General features: G+C 43.3%; 3 protein-coding genes and 1 long non-coding RNA gene across 4 annotated transcripts; 1 reads left to right on the top strand and 3 right to left on the bottom strand.

Annotated features, from left to right (window-relative positions):
- The first annotated feature begins 1317 nt into the window (after window positions 1-1317).
- LOC113461249 (uncharacterized) lies at window positions 1318-2975 on the top strand. Its single transcript, XR_003383388.4, has 2 exons — window positions 1318-2195; window positions 2300-2975. It is a non-coding gene; the product is annotated as an uncharacterized LOC113461249 (long non-coding RNA).
- Window positions 2976-8045: 5070 nt separating this feature from the next.
- On the bottom strand, window positions 8046-9404 carry LOC103696838 (non-specific lipid transfer protein GPI-anchored 21-like). The gene is made up of 4 exons (XM_008778561.5): window positions 8978-9404; window positions 8744-8770; window positions 8623-8658; window positions 8046-8445 (listed from the first exon to the last, which is right to left on the bottom strand). The coding sequence occupies exons 1-4, from the start codon at window positions 9312-9314 to the stop codon at window positions 8312-8314; spliced, it is 534 nt and encodes a 177-aa protein (XP_008776783.4). The 5' UTR covers window positions 9315-9404; the 3' UTR covers window positions 8046-8311.
- Window positions 9405-16374: 6970 nt separating this feature from the next.
- On the bottom strand, window positions 16375-17514 carry LOC148715178 (uncharacterized). Its single transcript, XM_088722125.2, has one exon. It carries the CDS (start codon window positions 17041-17043, stop codon window positions 16375-16377), a length of 669 nt encoding a protein of 222 aa, XP_088578251.2. The 5' UTR covers window positions 17044-17514.
- A 735-nt stretch (window positions 17515-18249) lies between these two features.
- LOC103696842 (non-specific lipid transfer protein GPI-anchored 21-like) lies at window positions 18250-19637 on the bottom strand. The gene is made up of 4 exons (XM_008778564.5): window positions 19210-19637; window positions 18942-18968; window positions 18789-18824; window positions 18250-18656 (listed from the first exon to the last, which is right to left on the bottom strand). The coding sequence occupies exons 1-4, from the start codon at window positions 19544-19546 to the stop codon at window positions 18403-18405; spliced, it is 654 nt and encodes a 217-aa protein (XP_008776786.1). The 5' UTR covers window positions 19547-19637; the 3' UTR covers window positions 18250-18402.

Raw genomic sequence — 19637 nt, 5'->3', positions numbered from 1 at the left:
AAATGCTTGAGATAGTTCTGGATGTCATGCACGTAGTAGGGTTGCGCATCAATTTGTCCCGACCTTATTCATAAGATCCACTATATATTCCATACTGATCTCCTTCCAAGCACCTCATGGATAGTTCTACCTTGCATACAAGGCGGCAGTGCGCATGCCCTCCCACTAGCTATCCCTACTTCCTCCGCTCGAAGGAAAGTACGATACCATTTTGAGGATATGGTTGTCTAGTTTAGTGGTTTGTCTTTTCCTCTAGAGCGTTATGCTGTCACTCATATTTTTATATTGTACCCGGTCATCTCCATCAAGACAAACTAGTTATCAGTTTTTATTAGGTTCTACTATTGTTCTTCGGCCTAGATAAAGATTCGTTTATTTCCAGGGCAAAGTAGCCTACTGCATACACGTAAATATAAATATGTATTCTTGTGTATTTATTTTTATTTTTATTTTGTTTGTCATGTATGTCATATGATTCATCTCTATTTTGCTGTTTACCTATTAACTGGTCGTTTTAGAATGCAAAAGGTCAATTTATTCCTTTTTTTGTTAAATTTGATGAATTAAATTAAACAAAAAATATATATCCGTGGGAGTCTAAAAATAAAATATTAGAAAATAGAAAAGAAAGATCCATCAAGTAATATTATAGAGTAGATTCTCCATGATTTGCCACATAATGTCATCTAATCAGCATCAATATTAATTTTTCTATAAATATGCAAAACTTCAATAGATAGTAGTGATGAATCCTATCCTCAATTGAAGAGAAATCAGTAAGTCTTCTGATAACCAACATAGAGTCAACCTCTAAATAAATCTGAAGCCCATAGTGCGTAAACAACATACTTCAGACCCTTCCATGCTGCCCGCAACTCAACTATTAAAACCATGGTATCAAATATTCTAACACCACCCGCTGTTATAAAAACAGTACTATCTTTCCGAATGATAAAATCAACTTCACCTAAGGTCTCCTCTCTCCAATATATTGCCATCAAAATTGATCTTGAGGAAGCAGGGGGCTTCCAAGAAGAATATATTATTTAGAGAGGCATACAGATTGCAAAAGAATAGCCACATATTTTGCTTTTGTTGTCAAAGATCTTTCTACAAAGCTGCCTGAAGATATTCATGAGCCTAGGTGGATGCTTTCTAAAGAATTACCCAAGCACTCTGCTGTATACCTTGGAAGATGCAATTATTCTTTGCCAAAGTAATATAACAAGCCAAATTGCTTCGTCCTTACGAGCATTATTGAAAAATCTCTCCAGAAGAAACTCCTCCTTATACAAAGATGAAAAAGTAATTGAATTTTGTAGTGGAGCTTGCCTCCATACCTGAGCTGAGCTGCATCTCTGCATTAAGGATTACATGAGATAACGACTCATCAATATCTGGGCATATATCACGTTGTCTTGGGATATGATAACCAGGCTGATATAATATAGGTCTATATGGTAGTCGAAGCCACACTAACTTCCACATAAACAAAGCTATCCTAGGATAGAACTTCTAGCTTCCAAACCCAACCAATGTTCCCAATTGGTTGGAGTTTAAATAGAAAAAGTTGATAAAATCCAATTACTTTGATAGTCAGACCAAAAGATGGACCCCAACCCAATCTATCACCATAGTCACCCACTAGAATTGGAATCGACATAATTCGATCACTACAGGAAAAGAAGGTTTTTCCGACTTTTTGTTGCGACGCTAGGTATAAATGTCGGCAATTTTGGCTCGGGGGTAAAAATTTGCTGATGCTTCAAAGAAGCGTCGCAGATACAACGAGTAGATGACGCTTCAAAAAATGAAGCATCGTCGGTGGTCATTCCCTCCCCCCCAGCCCGGTTCCAACACCAAAACAAGAAAAGATAAATTCTAATCCCCCTCTCTCGATCCCTAAACCCTGCAACCGCCCCTCAACCCGCGCAACCCCCCCCCCCCCCCCAATCCCCCCTCCCCCTGCCCCACCTCATGGCAGGGATGACTGTGGAGTCGAGGTTATCAAGGAGGGATTGGTCCAGGAGCCCTCCGGCGGCGCGGGGAGCGGGGGGTTACAGTTCCAACGGTGGGGTGGAGGATTGAGGTCGAGATCGGAGGGGAAGTCGAGGAGGAGTAAGTCGTCAGCAGCGAGGCAACCCTCCGGCGGCTCTTCGAGAGGTTCCACCATCGCTGTTTCTGAGAGGACCCAGGTTTCTCTCTGGTTTTTCTTCTATCTTCTTTCTTTTCTCTGTTTCTATTTTTTTTTTCTTTTCCCTCCTAAGTTTTAGAATCTATCTTTGAGTGGTTAAATTAGATGCTCCCGTGGCGAGGCCCTCTTCCCCGCCTCTTCCTCTTCCTTTTCCTCGCCTCCGGACGATCAGGGACTGCCTCATGCCCGCCGCCTTCTTTGTCGCCTACTGCACCTTCCACCTCTGCCTCCTCTGCGGCCTCGTCGACCTCCTCATCAACGGCTATGCTGCATCCTATGCCGTCAAAGCGAGGCCTCTTAACCTCCTCCTCTGAATGCACACCAAGTGTTTGATGGTTGATGAGCCCCTCCAACCCCTTCTCCCCCAAGGCCATCTACAGTGAGTCCCCCAACCCCTTCTCCCGCAACTCTAATTTTTTGCTGGTTTTGGTTGCAGAAGCGGAGAGGGTTGAAGGGAATGGAGAGCATGGACAGTGATTCGGAATAGTGATGGAGGTGAAGAAAACTAAGAATCTGAAGCTAGGGCTGAAGAGAGAAAATAAGAGAAAAAAGAGAAAGCGAAGATTGGGCGGTGGAGCATCTTAGTATTTCTGGCTTATTTTTCTTTCTTAAATCTTTGGCTTCCCTTTTTTTTGATTTCTGTAATCTTTTTGGTTGTTCTTTCAAGCGGATGGAGGAGCGGTGTGGCCCTTCCAATCCTCGAGCTCTTGTATAGATCTCTAGTCCGTATTTTAATGAGAAGAAATTTATCGAATGAAGCATAAAGACACTTTCAATCCAAGAGTTAGAATTTTTAAATATTTTTTTAAAAAAATATTTATAATGATGCTTATAAGTGTCGGTAAAGGCTCGAGACTTATAAGCATCGGCAAAGGCCCGAGGTAGCCCAATGCTTAAAAGCGTCGGTAAAACTTCGATTTTTACTAACGCTTTACAAAAGCGTCGGCAAAAAAAGTTTGCACTCCTACCGACCCGACACTTTTGCGACGCTTTAGAAAGCATCAGAAAAAACTTTTGTTTTGTAGTGGATTCACTAACTCTTCTAAGAAGTGTTGAGAAATAAACAGCTAATTCTACTTTCTTTCATCAAAGATTATGATAACTTTAACCATAATGCCCTGCAGTGCGTAAGTATCAGAGATGACAACCATGGATCTTGGAGCACATTAATAGATGCATCATCTCCTACTCACTATTTAATATTAGAATAAATAAATGGAGTATAGCAACAAATGTTCTTCCAAATTGGAGAGGCACTTTGTGTACACATCGGTAAGATACCAACGACCATGAGCCATATTTCACCCTCATAAAATTAGCTCCAAAAACCATCCTGCATCAAAAGATATCTCGCCACATGTTTGGCCATAAGAGGTTCACTTTTTGTAATCAAAGAGAGAATACCCAATCTACCATTCCAAACAGGTTGACATACATAATCCCAAGAAATTAAATATGCCCTTTTTGAACTATCATCTTAGTCCCATAGAAATTTCCTAATAATATTCTCCAACTTCAGAATAACTCCTTTAGGAATAATAGTATTTGACATTAAATTAATGAGAGAAGTAGAAAGTACCAACTTTATAAGAGTAACTCTACCCATCATAGAGAGAGCTCTCTACTTCCATCCCTTTAATCGGCTGAAAACAATGTTGTATCATGCGCCTATAATTAGACGAGGAGAGTCGCTTTCCAGAGATAGGATTTCCGAAATACTGCCATATGCCATCATATTCCTCGATATTTAAGTGATTCTTTATGCACTGCCTAGTAAGGGTATTAACATTTTGGGTTAAATTTCATCATAAATTTTTCAAAATTCTTTTGTTAAGAAAATGTACAATAATTATTTAGAATAGTAGATAAAGCCCTTGCATTAGATAAAGTAGCCCTAGGAAGCAAAATGCAATCATCCGCAAATAGAGGATGAGAGACTATGACCTTCGATCTATCTGGCCTATATATAGATAAAGAATTGTCTCCATTGCAACCTTTAACATCCTTGATAGTGCATTTGCATAAATAATAAAAAAATAGGGTAATTAAGGACAACATTGTCGAACACTAATAGTGAAATAAAAAAAAAGCAGAAGTCGTGTAATTTCTTAGGATGGCGGCATAATACAACCCCAAATCTGATTAATCTAGGGATCCAAAAAACCTAGCTGATGAAGAGAAAATAACAAAAAAATCCACTAAACTTTATCACAATCTTGGTCCGTATCTAATTTAATTTCCATGTAGCTACATCTAATCGGGGCTTGCTATAAATTATACATAATCTCTTGAGCCATTAGAACATTATCAAAAATATTTCTACCTTTAAATAATGCACCTTGCTCTGGATTTATAAGTGGATGTTACGTATTTTGCATTCTACTGGCCATCAATTTAGCAATGATTTTATATAAAATAGTGCATAAATTTATAGGGCGATAATGAGACGGAAGTGATACATCTGACCTCCTGGGAATTGGAGTGATAAAAGTGTGCTTCCATGATGTAGGCATAGAACATGAATTAAAAAATTATTTCACTGCCAAACAACATCTATATGGATGATCAGCTAATAGTGCTTGCAAAAGTATGGTGGAAAATGATAAGGACCATAAACTTTGTCACCTAACATAGATCATGATATGGCTTCAATCTCGGCATCTGAAACCAATCTAAGTAGTATCTCCCTCTTGGACTCAGATAAAATAATATCAGGGGGTGGAACCATAACTGGGTCTATTTCTTCTTCCCTGTTCTCCATCTGGTGCTCAAGAAGCTGAACAGTTTATTCCAAATTGTATATGCATCCTCTAAATTATTTCCATACTATCCTTTAAAAAATAAATACCATTTTTTTCCTTCACCCTCCAAAAACCATTTAATTCTTGATTTTAGTCTCCACATGGTTCTTGTTGACACAAAAGAGAGTGATGTTGAGCAAGGCTTGATTGAAGATTATACAGATCTCCATCTAAAAGACCTCCCCCAATACACTCTATCTCCTCCAGCTTCATTATCATCTTTTTTAACTTTCTCTAACCTTCTAAAAATATTTGCCACAAAAGTTTTATTTCATGATCGCTACCTTCTTTTCTTAAGCTCCAACCTTCTAGTCGCATGATACATAGCATCTCATCTAACAGGAATATTCTAGACATTACGCACGATGTCTGATGACTGAGGGTAAATACAACCAAAACTTTTCAAATCTAAAAGGAGGTTTACACGTAATTTCTAGTCACAATAAAAAAAAGGCAACGATCAGAAGCTATACGGGGTGGATGGTGCACTTGATAATCAAAAAATCTCTGAATCCAGCCTCTAATAGATTAGGCTCTATCAATTCTCTTCTATACCCTTGTCTGTCCGTTCCGATTATTATACCAGGTAAAATGGATACCCAAATAACTCAAATCAGAATGACTATTTGAGGGGAAGAAAAGGCAAAAGTCTCTAAGTGGAACGCGTTCCCACCTATCTTCTGGAAAGGCCTATCAATACAATTAAAATTTTCTAGAATTAATATCTTCTATCATAGATTAACAATAGCAGTAGCTTCTATCCTTAGAAAACGCCTATGTTGACAATGCAGGTTGGCATATACAGCTAATAAAATCCACGGGTGTCTCCTTGGCTCTATAATAAGAAAAATAATTTGCTGTGGACTATTATTAAAAGTATCAATCTTCATATTAGCCTATTGCCAAATTGCAATGATACCGGTCTCAAAGAACTAGATGGAAGGTGTTGTCGCGCCCTCGATAACAATCTGGTCTCAAAGAAAACACAAATATACGGGTTATGTAAATAGATCAATCTACTACCAGCAGTTATGAAAGTGGGTTTACCAGCCCCTCCACAATTCCAAAATAGAATTCTCATTTGGTATGATTTGGAGCAAAATTTTCTACTTCATTATCTTTACCAGATCCTTTAGTTTGGGGACAATTCTGTCCTCCATCTGTCGCGTCTGACATGGGAATCATCAATAATGCACCCTTCATCAAAGAAAGAACCTTTTTATGTTCCTCACGAGGGAAAACTCGACAATTTTCTGCGTATTATTGGAGGTCCCTTCCCCCACCATAGGCCGTTGGGACAACCGTTTGTCCTTCCCATGATTAAGAGAAGTGGACGCCCCAACAGATTTTGTGCATGCGGCTGAAAAAAGAAGCGGACGATATTTGAAGCTGGCCGTACCTGGGCTATCTTAGTTTTATCCACAGTCTCTTTTCCACGGCCCAGCTTAGAGCCCACAACAAAAGCCTCCCCACCACGATTTGATTACCACCCGTGTCTATCTGTACCACTGGCTTATCAACAACAACTAATGGCCCTAAGTGGATTTTAACCCAGCTTTTGATTGGGCTCAACATTGTCGCGCCGGTTCATGTTGACTCCATCAATTGCCTGGTCCATCAACTCAGTTGGTCAGTCGATAGTCCGAGTTAGCAACGAGTCGATCAAGGTACCGGCTCACGAATCGGTCAACATTTTCCCAGCACCTTCCCAAAGTCTAAGGTTTGGACCTCTATTGTTGTCGCTATCGGCCACGGCCCATACACCTTCTACGGTTGAATTTCTAACCAACACCCTCGCTTGCGTAACCGCATTGCCCTAACCAAGTTCGCTCGCACGAAACTCAAAGCAACAGGTAACCCTTACTTGGTTTTCATTCCAAGTGGGATTTTTCGCCCATAGTTTATTTTAGTGGATCCCAACTACCAGGTAGCCTCGAGGGACTGAATATAACCTAAGATGAATGAAGGATTAGTCTTCATCCATGCGAATCTATCATTGGATAGTGCAATAACTGCTTTAAGATATGTGCAGACGAATGAATGAAAGAGTTCTATGAGCTCTTTCTGGTATTCATAGATGGTATAAAATGAAAGATTAATTATCCTTCTTCATGGTGGGATTTTTTTAGAAAAAAAAACTCTTTTTGAGTCTCCAAATTATTGATGAATTAAAGATTAATTATCCTTAACATACGGTGGCAAAAATGGGTGATATAAAATAAAAAAAGGAGAAATTTTGATTTTCCCTTTTTAAGCAAATAGAGATTTTGATTGTGAGATATCTTTAGCCTACTGAAAGTTGCCACGTATCAGTAGTATTTTGGGTTGTACAAAATCTGGTGCATTCGTGTGGGACACCATAAGTTCCTATACTGCCCTTCCATCCATCAAATATATTCGGCTATGGAGTCCGATCCATTTAGAAAACATGAAGAATCAAGCTAAAAACTACTCAAAGCATATTACCAATTATAAACAAATAGCTCATATTACCAAAATATAGACAAATAACCATGGTGATCAAGCAACAAACTAAATTAGCAATGGAGTAGAGTTATCTTGTAGCAGAGAACAAAAGCAGTTTTGTTCATGAGGCTTTAATCATTGCGAGGTCTCAAAAGGGTTAAATATAATAGTTATGGTGAGGTTGCTTTTGTGTTTTAAACTTATGACTTTTAAGTCAAAAAAAAATAGTTTTAGTGCTGTACCAAGACTCATCGTCTTACCAATTTAATAAACTTTAATAGCTATACGAAGAAATCTTGCATTCTATCAAACCCATAAATAATCTAATAAGGGTAAAAGTAAATAAAATATCCATACGCAAGCCAGGAAAGAATTGTTACTGGACCAATACCAGGATTCCTTTTCCTGGGAACGTCTTTCTGCTTTCCCTCATAACCATTTATTAAACTTCTAATTGAGTTGATAGCTCATGCACCGGCTGTACATTAAAACCTCAATTTTAGTGCCAAGAAAGCTAAAATTTCTCCATACTGCTGCTGCTAAAGTTGATAATGTATATGATGACAACCACAAGGAGAATGAGATTGAGAAAATAAAGAAAATTATCATGTCGCAGGGAGTATCTGCAGATAAAGATATTACTATTGTTGTAGGGAGATACAAATTATGACCTTTCAACCCTTGACCATCTCTCTGTTTTTTTTAAAAAATATTAACTCTTTATAGAAAAACTAAAAGAATGAATGCATCAGATGACACCCATACATTGCCTTCTAGACCTTAATAAACACCACAATTACAAGCGCAAGCAGTGGGAAGATGGATTAATTTTGAGAAGATACGATGGAACTTAGCAGCACAAGGGGATGTCTCCCCTGAGAAAACCTCTCGGAGGCAGTACCCCTGATCGCTTCGGTGGAGATGCTGGCACCAAAGGTGATGATGGAGATGGCAAAGGTGGCGATGGCTCCGATCGAAGTGGAGCTGCAAAGAGTGCACATAAAAAGAACGAAAGAAAACAGAGCCGTTAGTGAAATCAGAGCATTGTCTTTGGGTCAATCTGTTAGTTCGAGCAACTACGATCGAATTGCAATCATTTTAGGAGGAACCACAAGACAACTGAGAAAATCAAAACAAAGGTGATCATGAAGAGCATCTTACGTAGCGGAAGAAGGGCCGGCGTAGACGCGACAGGGCCTGCCAACGACCAATTAGCAACAGGAGTTAGACTTCATCAAACTTATTAGCACAGGTTAGAGATAGGAGGAGTGGAAGTATGTACCTGGACCCGGAAGTGTCATCGCTGTACCTGTGAGGGAAAAAAAAATGCACTGAATTATGACAAATATATGTGATGCATGAATTTAGAACTCCTATGAGTTATAACGAGTTTAATATATGTGGAAAAAGAAGAGATAAAACGACTTAAAGAAGTTACGATGGATTTATCCTAATTACTTTGCATGCGTCGAAACTAAACAAAACCATGCACTATGAGTTTAGGAAATGACCAAACCTTTGCATTGGAGGGGGATCGACATCAATCCGCACATGCTGGGAAGTGACATAGCAAGTGTTTGATTGAAGGGGACGTTGAATGGGACATTGCCTGTGAGTATGAGGCAAGTGCAGTCCATGCGGAGACCGATGAGCCCCGTGAGAGCTGAGCAACACTCCTTGGTCGGAGAACCGCCGGCGATGGCGGTGGCCATAAGGTATTTTAGGCATGGGGTGAAGCTACTGATCGAGCCTGTGCACGCCTTCGAGATCTGGCCGGCGACCGGAGTCGCCGGTGCCGTCAAAATGGCAGCTAGTATCGACATTGCGATGCTAAAGCACTTGATTTTCTCCATGTCCGCTTTCTAAGCGTGGAGAATGGAGTTTGTAGGTGCGGACAAATAGAGAAATGGGTGATATCAGAGCTTGGCGTGGAGTTGGAGGGAGGAGAGGATGTATTTATAGTAAGAGATTGATTAGGGGATTTGAGGTTGGTTATGGTGGTTGGCAAGCTTGGCTTAGTTATTAGGATTGTGTTTACTTGTGGGATCGAATTAATGATTTAAATTTTAGCTAAAAGCGCGTAACAGCAGATATACATACAAATCGGATTACGGGCTGGCGCATGTCTTAGCTTTATAAACAAAAATTAGATTGTAGAAGTGTCAGCTGCAGAGTGGATTGCATTAGCTTTGCTGCTGTGTCACATGCGATTTCTTCTGTAACGCTTGACACTCATTGTTTTCTTGTGGGAGACTGTAAACAGCCGGGGGCAGTGTAGCAGTTTCACAAGTTTTCTCGCTTGTGGTATTTTCCCACCAACGGAGAAAAATTTCTTCTTCGGAGAATATTTTTCCTCAAGTTAAAGAGAAGGTCCCTAGTCCACGCACAGTTATTGACGCAATTCATGAATCTCTAGAGAAGTCCCATGACCTTAATGAGGGACATAAAAATGATATATGCTTAAATTTAATATAAATGTGTTTGATATGTATGAAATTTCATAAATAAATAAATAAATAAACTATGCTGAATTGCTATGGAAAAGATATTTTGTTGGTTTTTAAGGAGTTCAAGGTGGAAATTATCCTTCAATTAGGATATCCATGATTCGGTGCACAATAGAGTCTCTTTCAAAATATTGAATTCATAGTGCTTTATTAATCATATTAAGACTTAAGTTTTATTTAGATCAAAATATAATATAACTAAACAACCTCAATCAATTTCATGAAAAAAGATATATTTTGTGAAACCTATGGATTGAGCTCGGTCCACTTGACTATCCCAGCCACATTTGGGCCATCCTCATATGCAACGCACGTGAGGATCAAGAGAAAGACTCTGCCTAGAAATCTTCTTCCTTCTGATCGTGATGGTGATCGGAGCCCCATCGCCACCCAAAGACTGGCCGGATAAGGTCGGAATTATGTATTTAAAGTTCCCCTTCCTTCTCCTTCGAGTTCACCCGAGTTTGAGCCACTAATTCTGAGCTTTTTCTCCTATCGTCTTCTTTGATTTGTTATCGAAATGAGTCGTCGGACCACCTCGTTGGACTAAGGTAGGCTTCTTTTTATTTTTTTTTTCTCTCTCTCTCTCCTAGTCTTTCGGGCGTGAGCCACCATGATTTGGGCATCCGAAACAGGGTGCACTATTTCTGCCCCTTTCCTTTCGAGTTCCACCGGTGCCGGCCACCGTTGCTGGCGATGTCTGTAACTGAAAGCTGTCATGGCCACCTTTGCTTGGGGCTGAGCTACCATCGGCTACCCCCTAGATCTGACCGAAGAGGAGAGAAGACTCTCCCCTATTTTGGAAAAGAAGAAGAAAGTCTTTCTTTTCTTTCTCTCTCCTCTCTCTTTCTCTTTCCTCCCTTTCTCTATCTTATTTCTTTCTACAAAGTTTCTCTCTCTTGATTCATGGCCAGACATGTTGATTGATTTAGGTTGACCCATACCATTGACAACCAAACCCATCCCTGATTGAACCCGGACTGAGATTCTCTCTCTTCTCATTCCTTTCTCTCTCTATAAAGTTTTTCTCTCTATCTAGATTTTCTCTTTCTATTCTCTCTCTAGAGATGATAGACCAGTAAGATACTTCTCTTTATGATTCTAGGTCAACCTTAGTGAAGGATTCTGATCTAGGATTGTCAGACGACATGTCAGCCCCCAACCTAGTCCCTGCCAAATACTGTTAGATTTGATCTCTCCAATCTTTATTGAACCATCTGTGCCCTAATCCGAACATGATTTGACGAATTTCACTTTGACCAGACCAACTGAAGTATCGGACACTCTCGCTTGATCAGCCCTGCGAGGGTATTGGAATTTAGAATTTTTATTTTTAGAATAATTATGATGAAATTCTAATGAAAGGTATAATTTTGGAATATTAGGCTCTGAGAAGAAGTTTCGGTATTAATTGGATCTATTAATTGGATTGCATTCGTAAGATAAGTAATGTAACTCTTATGTGAGGATCCGTGCGAGCGTATGTTTAGTTCTACATCAATTATTTGCCGAAGAGATCTTGGATACTTATACAGAATTAAGAAACTCAAAAAATACCTTCTGACTAGGCATTTTGGGTAAGGTCCTAGTTTGTCACAAATAGTATCGGAGCGAACTCGGCCTATAGCCTATGTGACTAGGGGACACTGCAACACGGATTGATAGAGGCTAACCACGGGCCTATCGCGGTGCTTGTGATTAAATTTGAATAGATTTGAACTCTTAATCTAACGAGGATGTTAAGGCTTGAATGAGAGGAGCAGGTAAGGACCCGTGCGGGCGTGTGTTTAGTCCCAGATCAGTTATTCGCCAAAGAGATTTTGGGTATTTATACAAGACTAAGAATCCAAAAAAGAAACCTTCTAGCTAACCATTTTGGGTAAGGCCGTGAGTTGTTATATATGTGTATCTAATCAAAATATTTTATTCTCTATCTAAAATATTCACTAGTCACCTACGTTTGCACAAGTATTATGACTACATTTAATTAAATATGAAATTTCCCAAGAGTTCTCTTTGCATCTGCGTTTATTTATTCACATGACAGAAGATCAAAACCCACCACAAACTAGATGTAGTTTGTGCTTTAGAGGATCTTGAAAATATACTGTAAAATGCTAACCCAAAAGGATAAAATAAAGATAACCCTTTGTTTTATGACCCTTGGTTGAACCATGAACTTGAGTGCATTTAATGAATGCAAACTTGCGGACTTAAAAACTCACGGAAGACATCACTACAGATAATTAACAAAAGTCACCATAATTAACTAATGTAGCCATTGGACTACCAGCCAGGCAAAATGGCATTGTATCTTGAAAATTTAGAGCCCAGCTTAGAGCCTGCGAAGAAGGATTTTGATCTTCACGTACTTCAGCTGAATGATTAAATTAGTAGCTCCAGCTGTCACACTTTCTTCGTATGGGTGTCGATAGCCCGAGTCAAGATGTTGGCCCTGAGCCCGACACCACCAAAAGGCAGGACTGAATCTGTCCAGGCCTCGGCCTTGGCCCCGACCCAGAATATTAGGTCCGAAACCAACTCGACTCAAGTCTACTTTTGCACTAATTCGGGCTCGGAATGGGCTTAGGCTTCATTTTTTTTTTTTTCATTGGTACATCGACGACTCACACACAATGGGTGTGAGTATAGCCTATAGAATTAGAAATTAGCAAAAATTGCAAGGGAGACGGAACAGAGTCATAGTTCTCCCAAATAACATCTCCAGAATGATAAGTTGCATAGGATGCCATCTAATCCGCAGCATTGTTGACCTCTCTATATACATGAGTAGTCCGAAAGACGGCGCATTCATCTAAAAGATGGTGAATATCTTAAAGCAATTGCATCCCCCTTGCAGCATGCTCGAGCTTCAATTTTCACGCCCGAACCTGGCCTGTAGCCCTAGAATCTGAGCTCAAGCCCGGTTTTTTAAGGCCAGGTCATGGATCGATTGGGCGCTGCCTCACCTCCGCGTGATTCGTGCAAACACACTCGTCAGGGTTATCTCCAACATACCTCCCCTTAATCCTAACGTGGCTCAAGATCTCGGACGCCCAACAAATGCTTCATCGCTGCGAGCTTCACTCCTGACAACGGAACGGCGTGGTGGAACGAAGAAACCGGCGTTACTGCTGTCTGCGAGCGTTGAGACACGCGACCTTGTTTTGTTGAATGAGGAGACGGTGGAACCACAGCTTCGAGCCGGAAGTGAGGATGTCTCCAGCACCTGGTATTTTGACAATGGTGCAAGCAATCATATGTCGGGTGAAAAGAAAAAGTTCCACAAGCTGGACGAGTCAGTCCAGGGGCACGTAAGGTTCGGTGATGGCTCCACTATGCAGATCAAGGGAAAGGGCTCGGTGCTCTTCCAATTCAAAGGCGGGGAACAGCGACTCCTCACCGAGGTTTATTACATCCCGACCTTGCGAACCAACATCATCAGCTGTGGGCAGTTGGCCAAGAAGGGAAACAAGATCGTCATGATGGGAGATCTTCTATGGATGTATGATCCTAGTGGCAGGTTGCTCATTAGAATCCGAAGTTCCTCAAATCACCTATACAAGGCCAAAATGGAAACTAATGATCCGGTGTGCTTGCTCATCAACACATCTGACAAAGCTTGGCTTTGGCACGCCCAGCTTGGGTATGTCAATTTCCAATCGTTGAAGATGCTGGCAGAGAAGAAGATGGCGGCAGGTGTGCCGCTTATCAAACACCCCGATAAGCTGTGCCAAGGGTGTGTAGTTGCAAAGCATGCAAGACATCCTTTCCCAGAGGCAGCCACCTATCGAGCGGAGGAGCCACTCGAGTTGTTGCACGCCGATCTCTGCGGACCGATCACCCCCTCAACTCTCGCCGGCAACAGCTACTTCATGTTGATCGTCGATGACTACACTCGATGGATGTGGGTGTATGTGATCAAGACGAAGGGTGAAGCCTACTCGGTGTTCAAAAATTTTAAGCAACAGGTGGAGAATGCCACCGGACACCGAGTGAAGACCTTGAGGACGGACCGGGGTGGCGAGTTCCTTTCCACTGATTTCAACAAGCTGTGTGAAGAAGCGGGCATTGTGAGGCATCTAACTGCACCCTTCACTCCGCAACAGAACGGCGTGGTGGAACGAAGAAACCGGACGGTGATGTCGATGGCGAGATCACTCCTCAAGAGCATGCACGTTCCCAGCATGTTCTGGGGGGAGGCCGTAAGGCATGCGGTGCATTTGCTGAATCGTTTGCCAACGAAAGCGCTAGGAAAGTGCACACCATTCGAAGCTTGGACTGGGAGGAAGCCACACCTCGGCCATTTGAGGGTGTTCGGCTGCACTGCCCATGCGAAGATAGTGTTGCCGCACCAGAAGAAGCTCGACGATCGAAGTCAGGCAATGGTATATCTTGGCGTCGAGCACGGCAGCAAGGCACACCGTCTCTACGACCCTCGGCGCGGAAAACTCCATGTAAGTAGGGACGTGAGGTTTGAAGAGCACTTGGAATGGAGTTGGGATGCAGGTGGAGACATCAGTGGTGCTTCAGACGTGGTTGTGATGGAGACCTACTCTCCCGAGACAACTCCGAATGATCCCAAAGTTGCTTTGGCCCAACCCACTGGAGATTTGTCTGCCACAGAAACTACATCACCACCCATGGAGGATATTGCTTCGGCCCCACCGTCTCCCACAGCAAATTCATTGACGGGTGCACCGGCTACACCTGTCATGGCCACTCCGACTTCAAGCAACAGCAGCGACAGCACCAACGATGGATTGGTTCGTTACAGGCATATCGATGACATCATGCGGGATGCCGTGAGAGTGGATCTTCAACGAGAAGAGCTCGAAGATAAAGCGCTGCTGGTTGAGATGGAGGAGCCATCTTGCTACCGAGAAGCTGCTGGAGAGAACGCTTGGGAAGAAGCAATGCAGCAGGAGATCGAGTGCATTGAGAAGAATGCAACTTGGAGACTCACTGAGCTTCCTCCAGGACAAAAACCCGTAGGTCTGAAATGGGTATACAAACTGAAGAAGAATGCAACTGGAGATGTGATCAAGCACAAGGCGAGGCTGGTTGCAAAGGGATATGTTCAGCGGCAAGGTGTCGACTACGAAGAAGCATTTGCTCCGGTGGCTAGACTTGACACGGTGCGTGTCATCCTTGCAATTGCAGCCAACCGCAGCTGGGAGATCCATCACCTTGATGTGAAGTCGGCATTCTTGAATGGCGAACTCGAGGAGGAGGTGTATGTAACTCAGCCGGAGGGTTTTGTTGTGAAGAACAAGGAGCACTGTGTATACAAGCTAAGCAAGGCGTTGTATGGGCTCCGACAAGCTCCCCGAGCGTGGAACACCCGACTTGACAAGAGTTTGAAGCATCTCGGGTTCACCAAGTGTACACAAGAGCAAGCAGTGTACACACAAGGAGAAGGACAAGCAGGTGTCATCGTTGGTGTTTATGTCGATGACTTAATCATTACTGGAGAAAAACTGGAGGAGATTGCAGCTTTCAAACAACAGATGATGACCGAGTTCGAGATGAGTGATCTTGGGCTACTCACCTTCTACCTCGGCATCGAAGTTGTGCAAACTGAAGATAGGGTGACACTAAAACAGTCAGCTTACGCCAAGAAAGTGCTAGCTCAGTTTGGTATGTCTGAATGCAATGCAACTAAGTCACCCATGGAGCAGAAGACGAGACTACACAAGGATCCAGAGGGAGAACCGATAGACGCGATGGAGTACCGGCGCATGATCGGTTGCCTGAGGTATTTACTCCACACAAGACCTGATCTTTCTTATGCTGTTGGAGTAGCTAGCCGATTTATGGAGAAGCCCACGGTGATGCATCACAAGGCAGTAAAACAAATCCTAAGGTACCTAAAAGGTACAGTTCACTGTGGACTCATATATGAGAAGAAGAAGGGAGAAGAGGAGATCATCGGCTACAGCGACAGTGATTTGGCTGGTGATGTTGATGATCGAAAAAGCACCGGGGGCATGGCATTCTATGTTAACGATAGTCTTGTGTCATGGAATTCACAGAAACAGAAGACGGTGGCGTTGTCATCGTGTGAGGCCGAGTACATGGCAGCAACGGCAGCGGCAAGCCAGGCATTATGGCTGAGAAGCTTGTTGGGGGAGCTGACAAAGCAAGAACCTAAACAGGTGAAGCTGTTCATTGATAACAAGTCTGCTATTGCCCTGATAAAGAATCCTGTATTTCATGGCCGAAGCAAACATATCGACACGAGGTTTCATTTCATCCGTGGCTGTGTTGAAGGAGGACAGATCATGGTAAGGTTTGTTCGCACGGAGGAGCAACGAGCCGATGCTCTCACGAAAGCGTTGTCAGGAGTGAAGCTCGCAACGATGAAGCATTTGCTGGGCGTCCGAGATCTTGAGCCACGTCAGGATTAAGGGGGAGTATGTTGGAGATAACCCTGACAAGTGTGTTTGCACGAATCACGCGGAGGTGAGGCAGCGCCCACCGGCTTTACGGTGAGCTGACGTGTTGTCAATTTAAATCTGCATGGTTTGCTCCTGCATTCAGATGCATAATGGCCCATTTTTTGACAGTTAAAGCATTTAATGTGACTTTTGTCGCGTCTACTGCCACCAGGGCCGCCTGAGCCATCCTTGCGCGGCGATCCGCTGCGCAAGCCTCTGCCTCGGCCCCTGCCGCGACCGCGACCACCCCGGCTACGGTTGCCGCCTTCTGCAAGGACACAGCTCTTGCCCCTGTTGCTCGAGAATGAGTCCCTCCCGACTCTATCCTGCCGCGCCTGCCACTCGGCTTGGGTGAGCATAAGCTGGCCGTCATTGCTCCCGCTGGGGTTGCGCAGGCGTGCGCGCTCCCCGTAGGCCGTCAACCTCCCGACTGCTTCCTCGAATGGCATGGTGTCGAGGTCGTAGAACTGTTCGATCTCGGCAATCACCTGGTAGTACCTATCAGGTACTGTGTTGAGGAGCTTCCTTACTAGCGTCGCATCGTCGAGCGTCTCTCCCAGACTTGCATACCTCACGGACATCCCGCTGAGTCTGCCAGCATAGTCATCCAGCGTCTCCCCCTCCTTCATTTGCATGACGTCGAAGTCATTCTTCAACGTCTGCAACCGAGCAGTTTTGACACGGTCTGCCCCGACGAACCTCGTTTTGAGGCTGTCCCAGACCTCCTTTGCAGTCTTCTTCTTCGCCACCTGCAACAGGATGTCTTCCGGGAGCGTTTGGAGAAGAAGCGCCCTCGCCGTCTTGTCCTTCCTCGCGTCCACGTCCGCACCGTCCGCTTCCTCTACTGCCTCCCAGGCATTTGGGCCTGCATCAGCGCCTCCACCTTGATCGCCCAGGTGGTGTAGTTCGTCGCCGTCAGTTGCGGATAACTGAACGATACTCCGCCTCCGCCCTTCGTCGTCGCAGCTTGAGGGACAATGGCCATTACTTCAGACGAGGATGCTTTCAGCCTGCAACCGAGGCTCTGATACCAGGTGAAGAGAACAAAGCTCGCCTCCCAGTCTGGTGTAGAGGATAAACTCGCTTCGTACTCTCGAAGCGTTTAATGGCTGGCACACAATTTCACGCTCCGACGCAGGAAGTGAAATGATGGGAAGAAAAGACGGGAAGAAAAAACGAGACTTAGTCGCTCACAGCGTCCGCTCGTTTTATATATATAACAAACCAGCGATGATTACAACTCCCTGTCCTACTACTTCGAAAACTGTTTAACAAATAAAAACAAAACGACGAAAACAACGTCGTCCCTTAATCCATACAACTAACATTTAAAATATACCTCGTGCCCAACGCACGTAACAAAACATTCAAACGAACGTGTCGTCCCAACGCTCGTAACAAAACCATGCAGATTTAAATTGACAACACGTCAGCTCACCGTGAAGCCGGTGGGCGCTGCCTCACCTCCGCGTGATTCGTGCAAACACACTCGTCAGGGTTATCTCCAACAAACCCAACCCACGAAAAGGCGCAAGTCTCTTCTTTTTCTGGCCAACAGTTAGGGCTGCCAGAGCGAGCCAGACCATTGTTTAAAAGGCCGAATAGTACACTGGAGCCGTTGCAGTTGCAAAAGCCCAAATAGACAACCTAGGCCGACGTAGAAGCATGGTTTTTCTTCCCTTTCTTGGAAACGTACTTCGTTTGCTGGTTCTTTTCTTTCCAAAGCGTGGAGGGCATGCATTTCAACGACCTGATAAATATTGTTCTTCTTCCGCTACTAGTGCTAATATTACAATGATATTAAGAAGGGAAGAAAATCTTAACCACAAGAAGATATAATCTCTCACCAGATAAACAAATAACATTATTTCAATAAATTGGAAGAGCAAAACCCAATTAAACAAATAAGTTTATGACCTTTCAATCCTTCACCTTTTAAATCTTCTCTAACATAATAAATAAAAAAGAATCAGATGATCACACGCATACGCCCCTTAGAACTTATCGAACAACATGATTCCAATTACAAGCAGCGGTAAGATGGTTGTTGAGAAGATATGAGAAGGCTTCATGGCAGAGCTAGGTAGCACTAATGGACGTTGCCCCTGGTTAGCATCCCCGATCTCCGCCGGAGGAGATGCTGGCTGCAATGGCGATGATGGTGATAGAGATGTCGGCTCCAATGGTGATGATGGCGACAGAGATGTCGGCTCCAATGGTGATGTTGGTGGCTCAGATTGCATCGGAGCTGCCAAGATTACATAAAGAAAAATAGAAGAAAGGAGAGCTGTTAGTGCAATCAAAGCCATAAAAACTGGAACCATCTCCAAGTTAAGCAACGCAAAGAGCATGGGGAGAGAGGGGGGTTGGATATTCTTACGAAGAGGGGGAAGAGAAGGCGCAAATGCGACAGGGCCTGCAAATTAACATTCAGCAACAGGTTATTTAAGACTACATCAGCGTTTCTAGCTTCATTTTTCTTCACAAAAATTATTATTAGCGTAAATTAAGAATGGAGATGGTTGCGTTGTACCTGGACCAGGAAGTGGCATCGCTGTGCCTGCGAAATAAAGCAAAATCCACTGTATCAGGATAGATATCATGCATGAACTCAAAGAGCTGTGTTTTTATAACTCTTTTGTTTACAAAGAAGAGATCCGGTTACGAGAGTGGATCTTAATAAGTCATGATATTTTTTAAAGAAGTGCCTTAAGAAACAACGATGGATTTGTATTAATTCCTTTTTATGGATAAAATCTAATTCCCACGGAATAAAACATGAGTGGAGGAAATGATCAGACCTCTGCATTCCAGGGGCACGGAGGACGTCGTCGATCTACACATGCGAGGAAGCGAGATGGCGAGCGTCCGGCTGATGGGGAGGCTGAAGGGAACATTCCCTGTCAGTATGAGGCACGCGCAGTCGGTGCTGCTGTTGACGAGCGAGGCGAGAGACTTGCAGCACTCGGCGGTCGGGGTGCCGCCACCATTGGTGCTTCCCAAGAGGTAATTTAGGCAAGGAGTGAAGCTGCTAATCAGGGAACTTGTGCATGCCGTTGGGGTCTGGGTGGAGACCGGAGTCATGCCTGCACTCAAAATGGCAGCTAATAGGGAGATTACGACGCTAATGCACTTCATTTTCTCCCTCTCTCCTTTATAAGTGTGGAATATTGGAGTTTGGATGTGTGGAGAACTGTGGAAATTGGTATGGTTAGAAAGTGTAGTGAGA

This window comes from Phoenix dactylifera, chromosome 1 (genome assembly GCF_051530095.1).
Source record: "Phoenix dactylifera cultivar Ajwa chromosome 1, Ajwa_hap1_PhDact_Kaust_v1.1, whole genome shotgun sequence".
In the NCBI taxonomy this organism is placed as follows: domain Eukaryota; kingdom Viridiplantae; phylum Streptophyta; class Magnoliopsida; order Arecales; family Arecaceae; genus Phoenix; species Phoenix dactylifera.
This window is presented reverse-complemented; position numbering and strand designations above follow the sequence as displayed.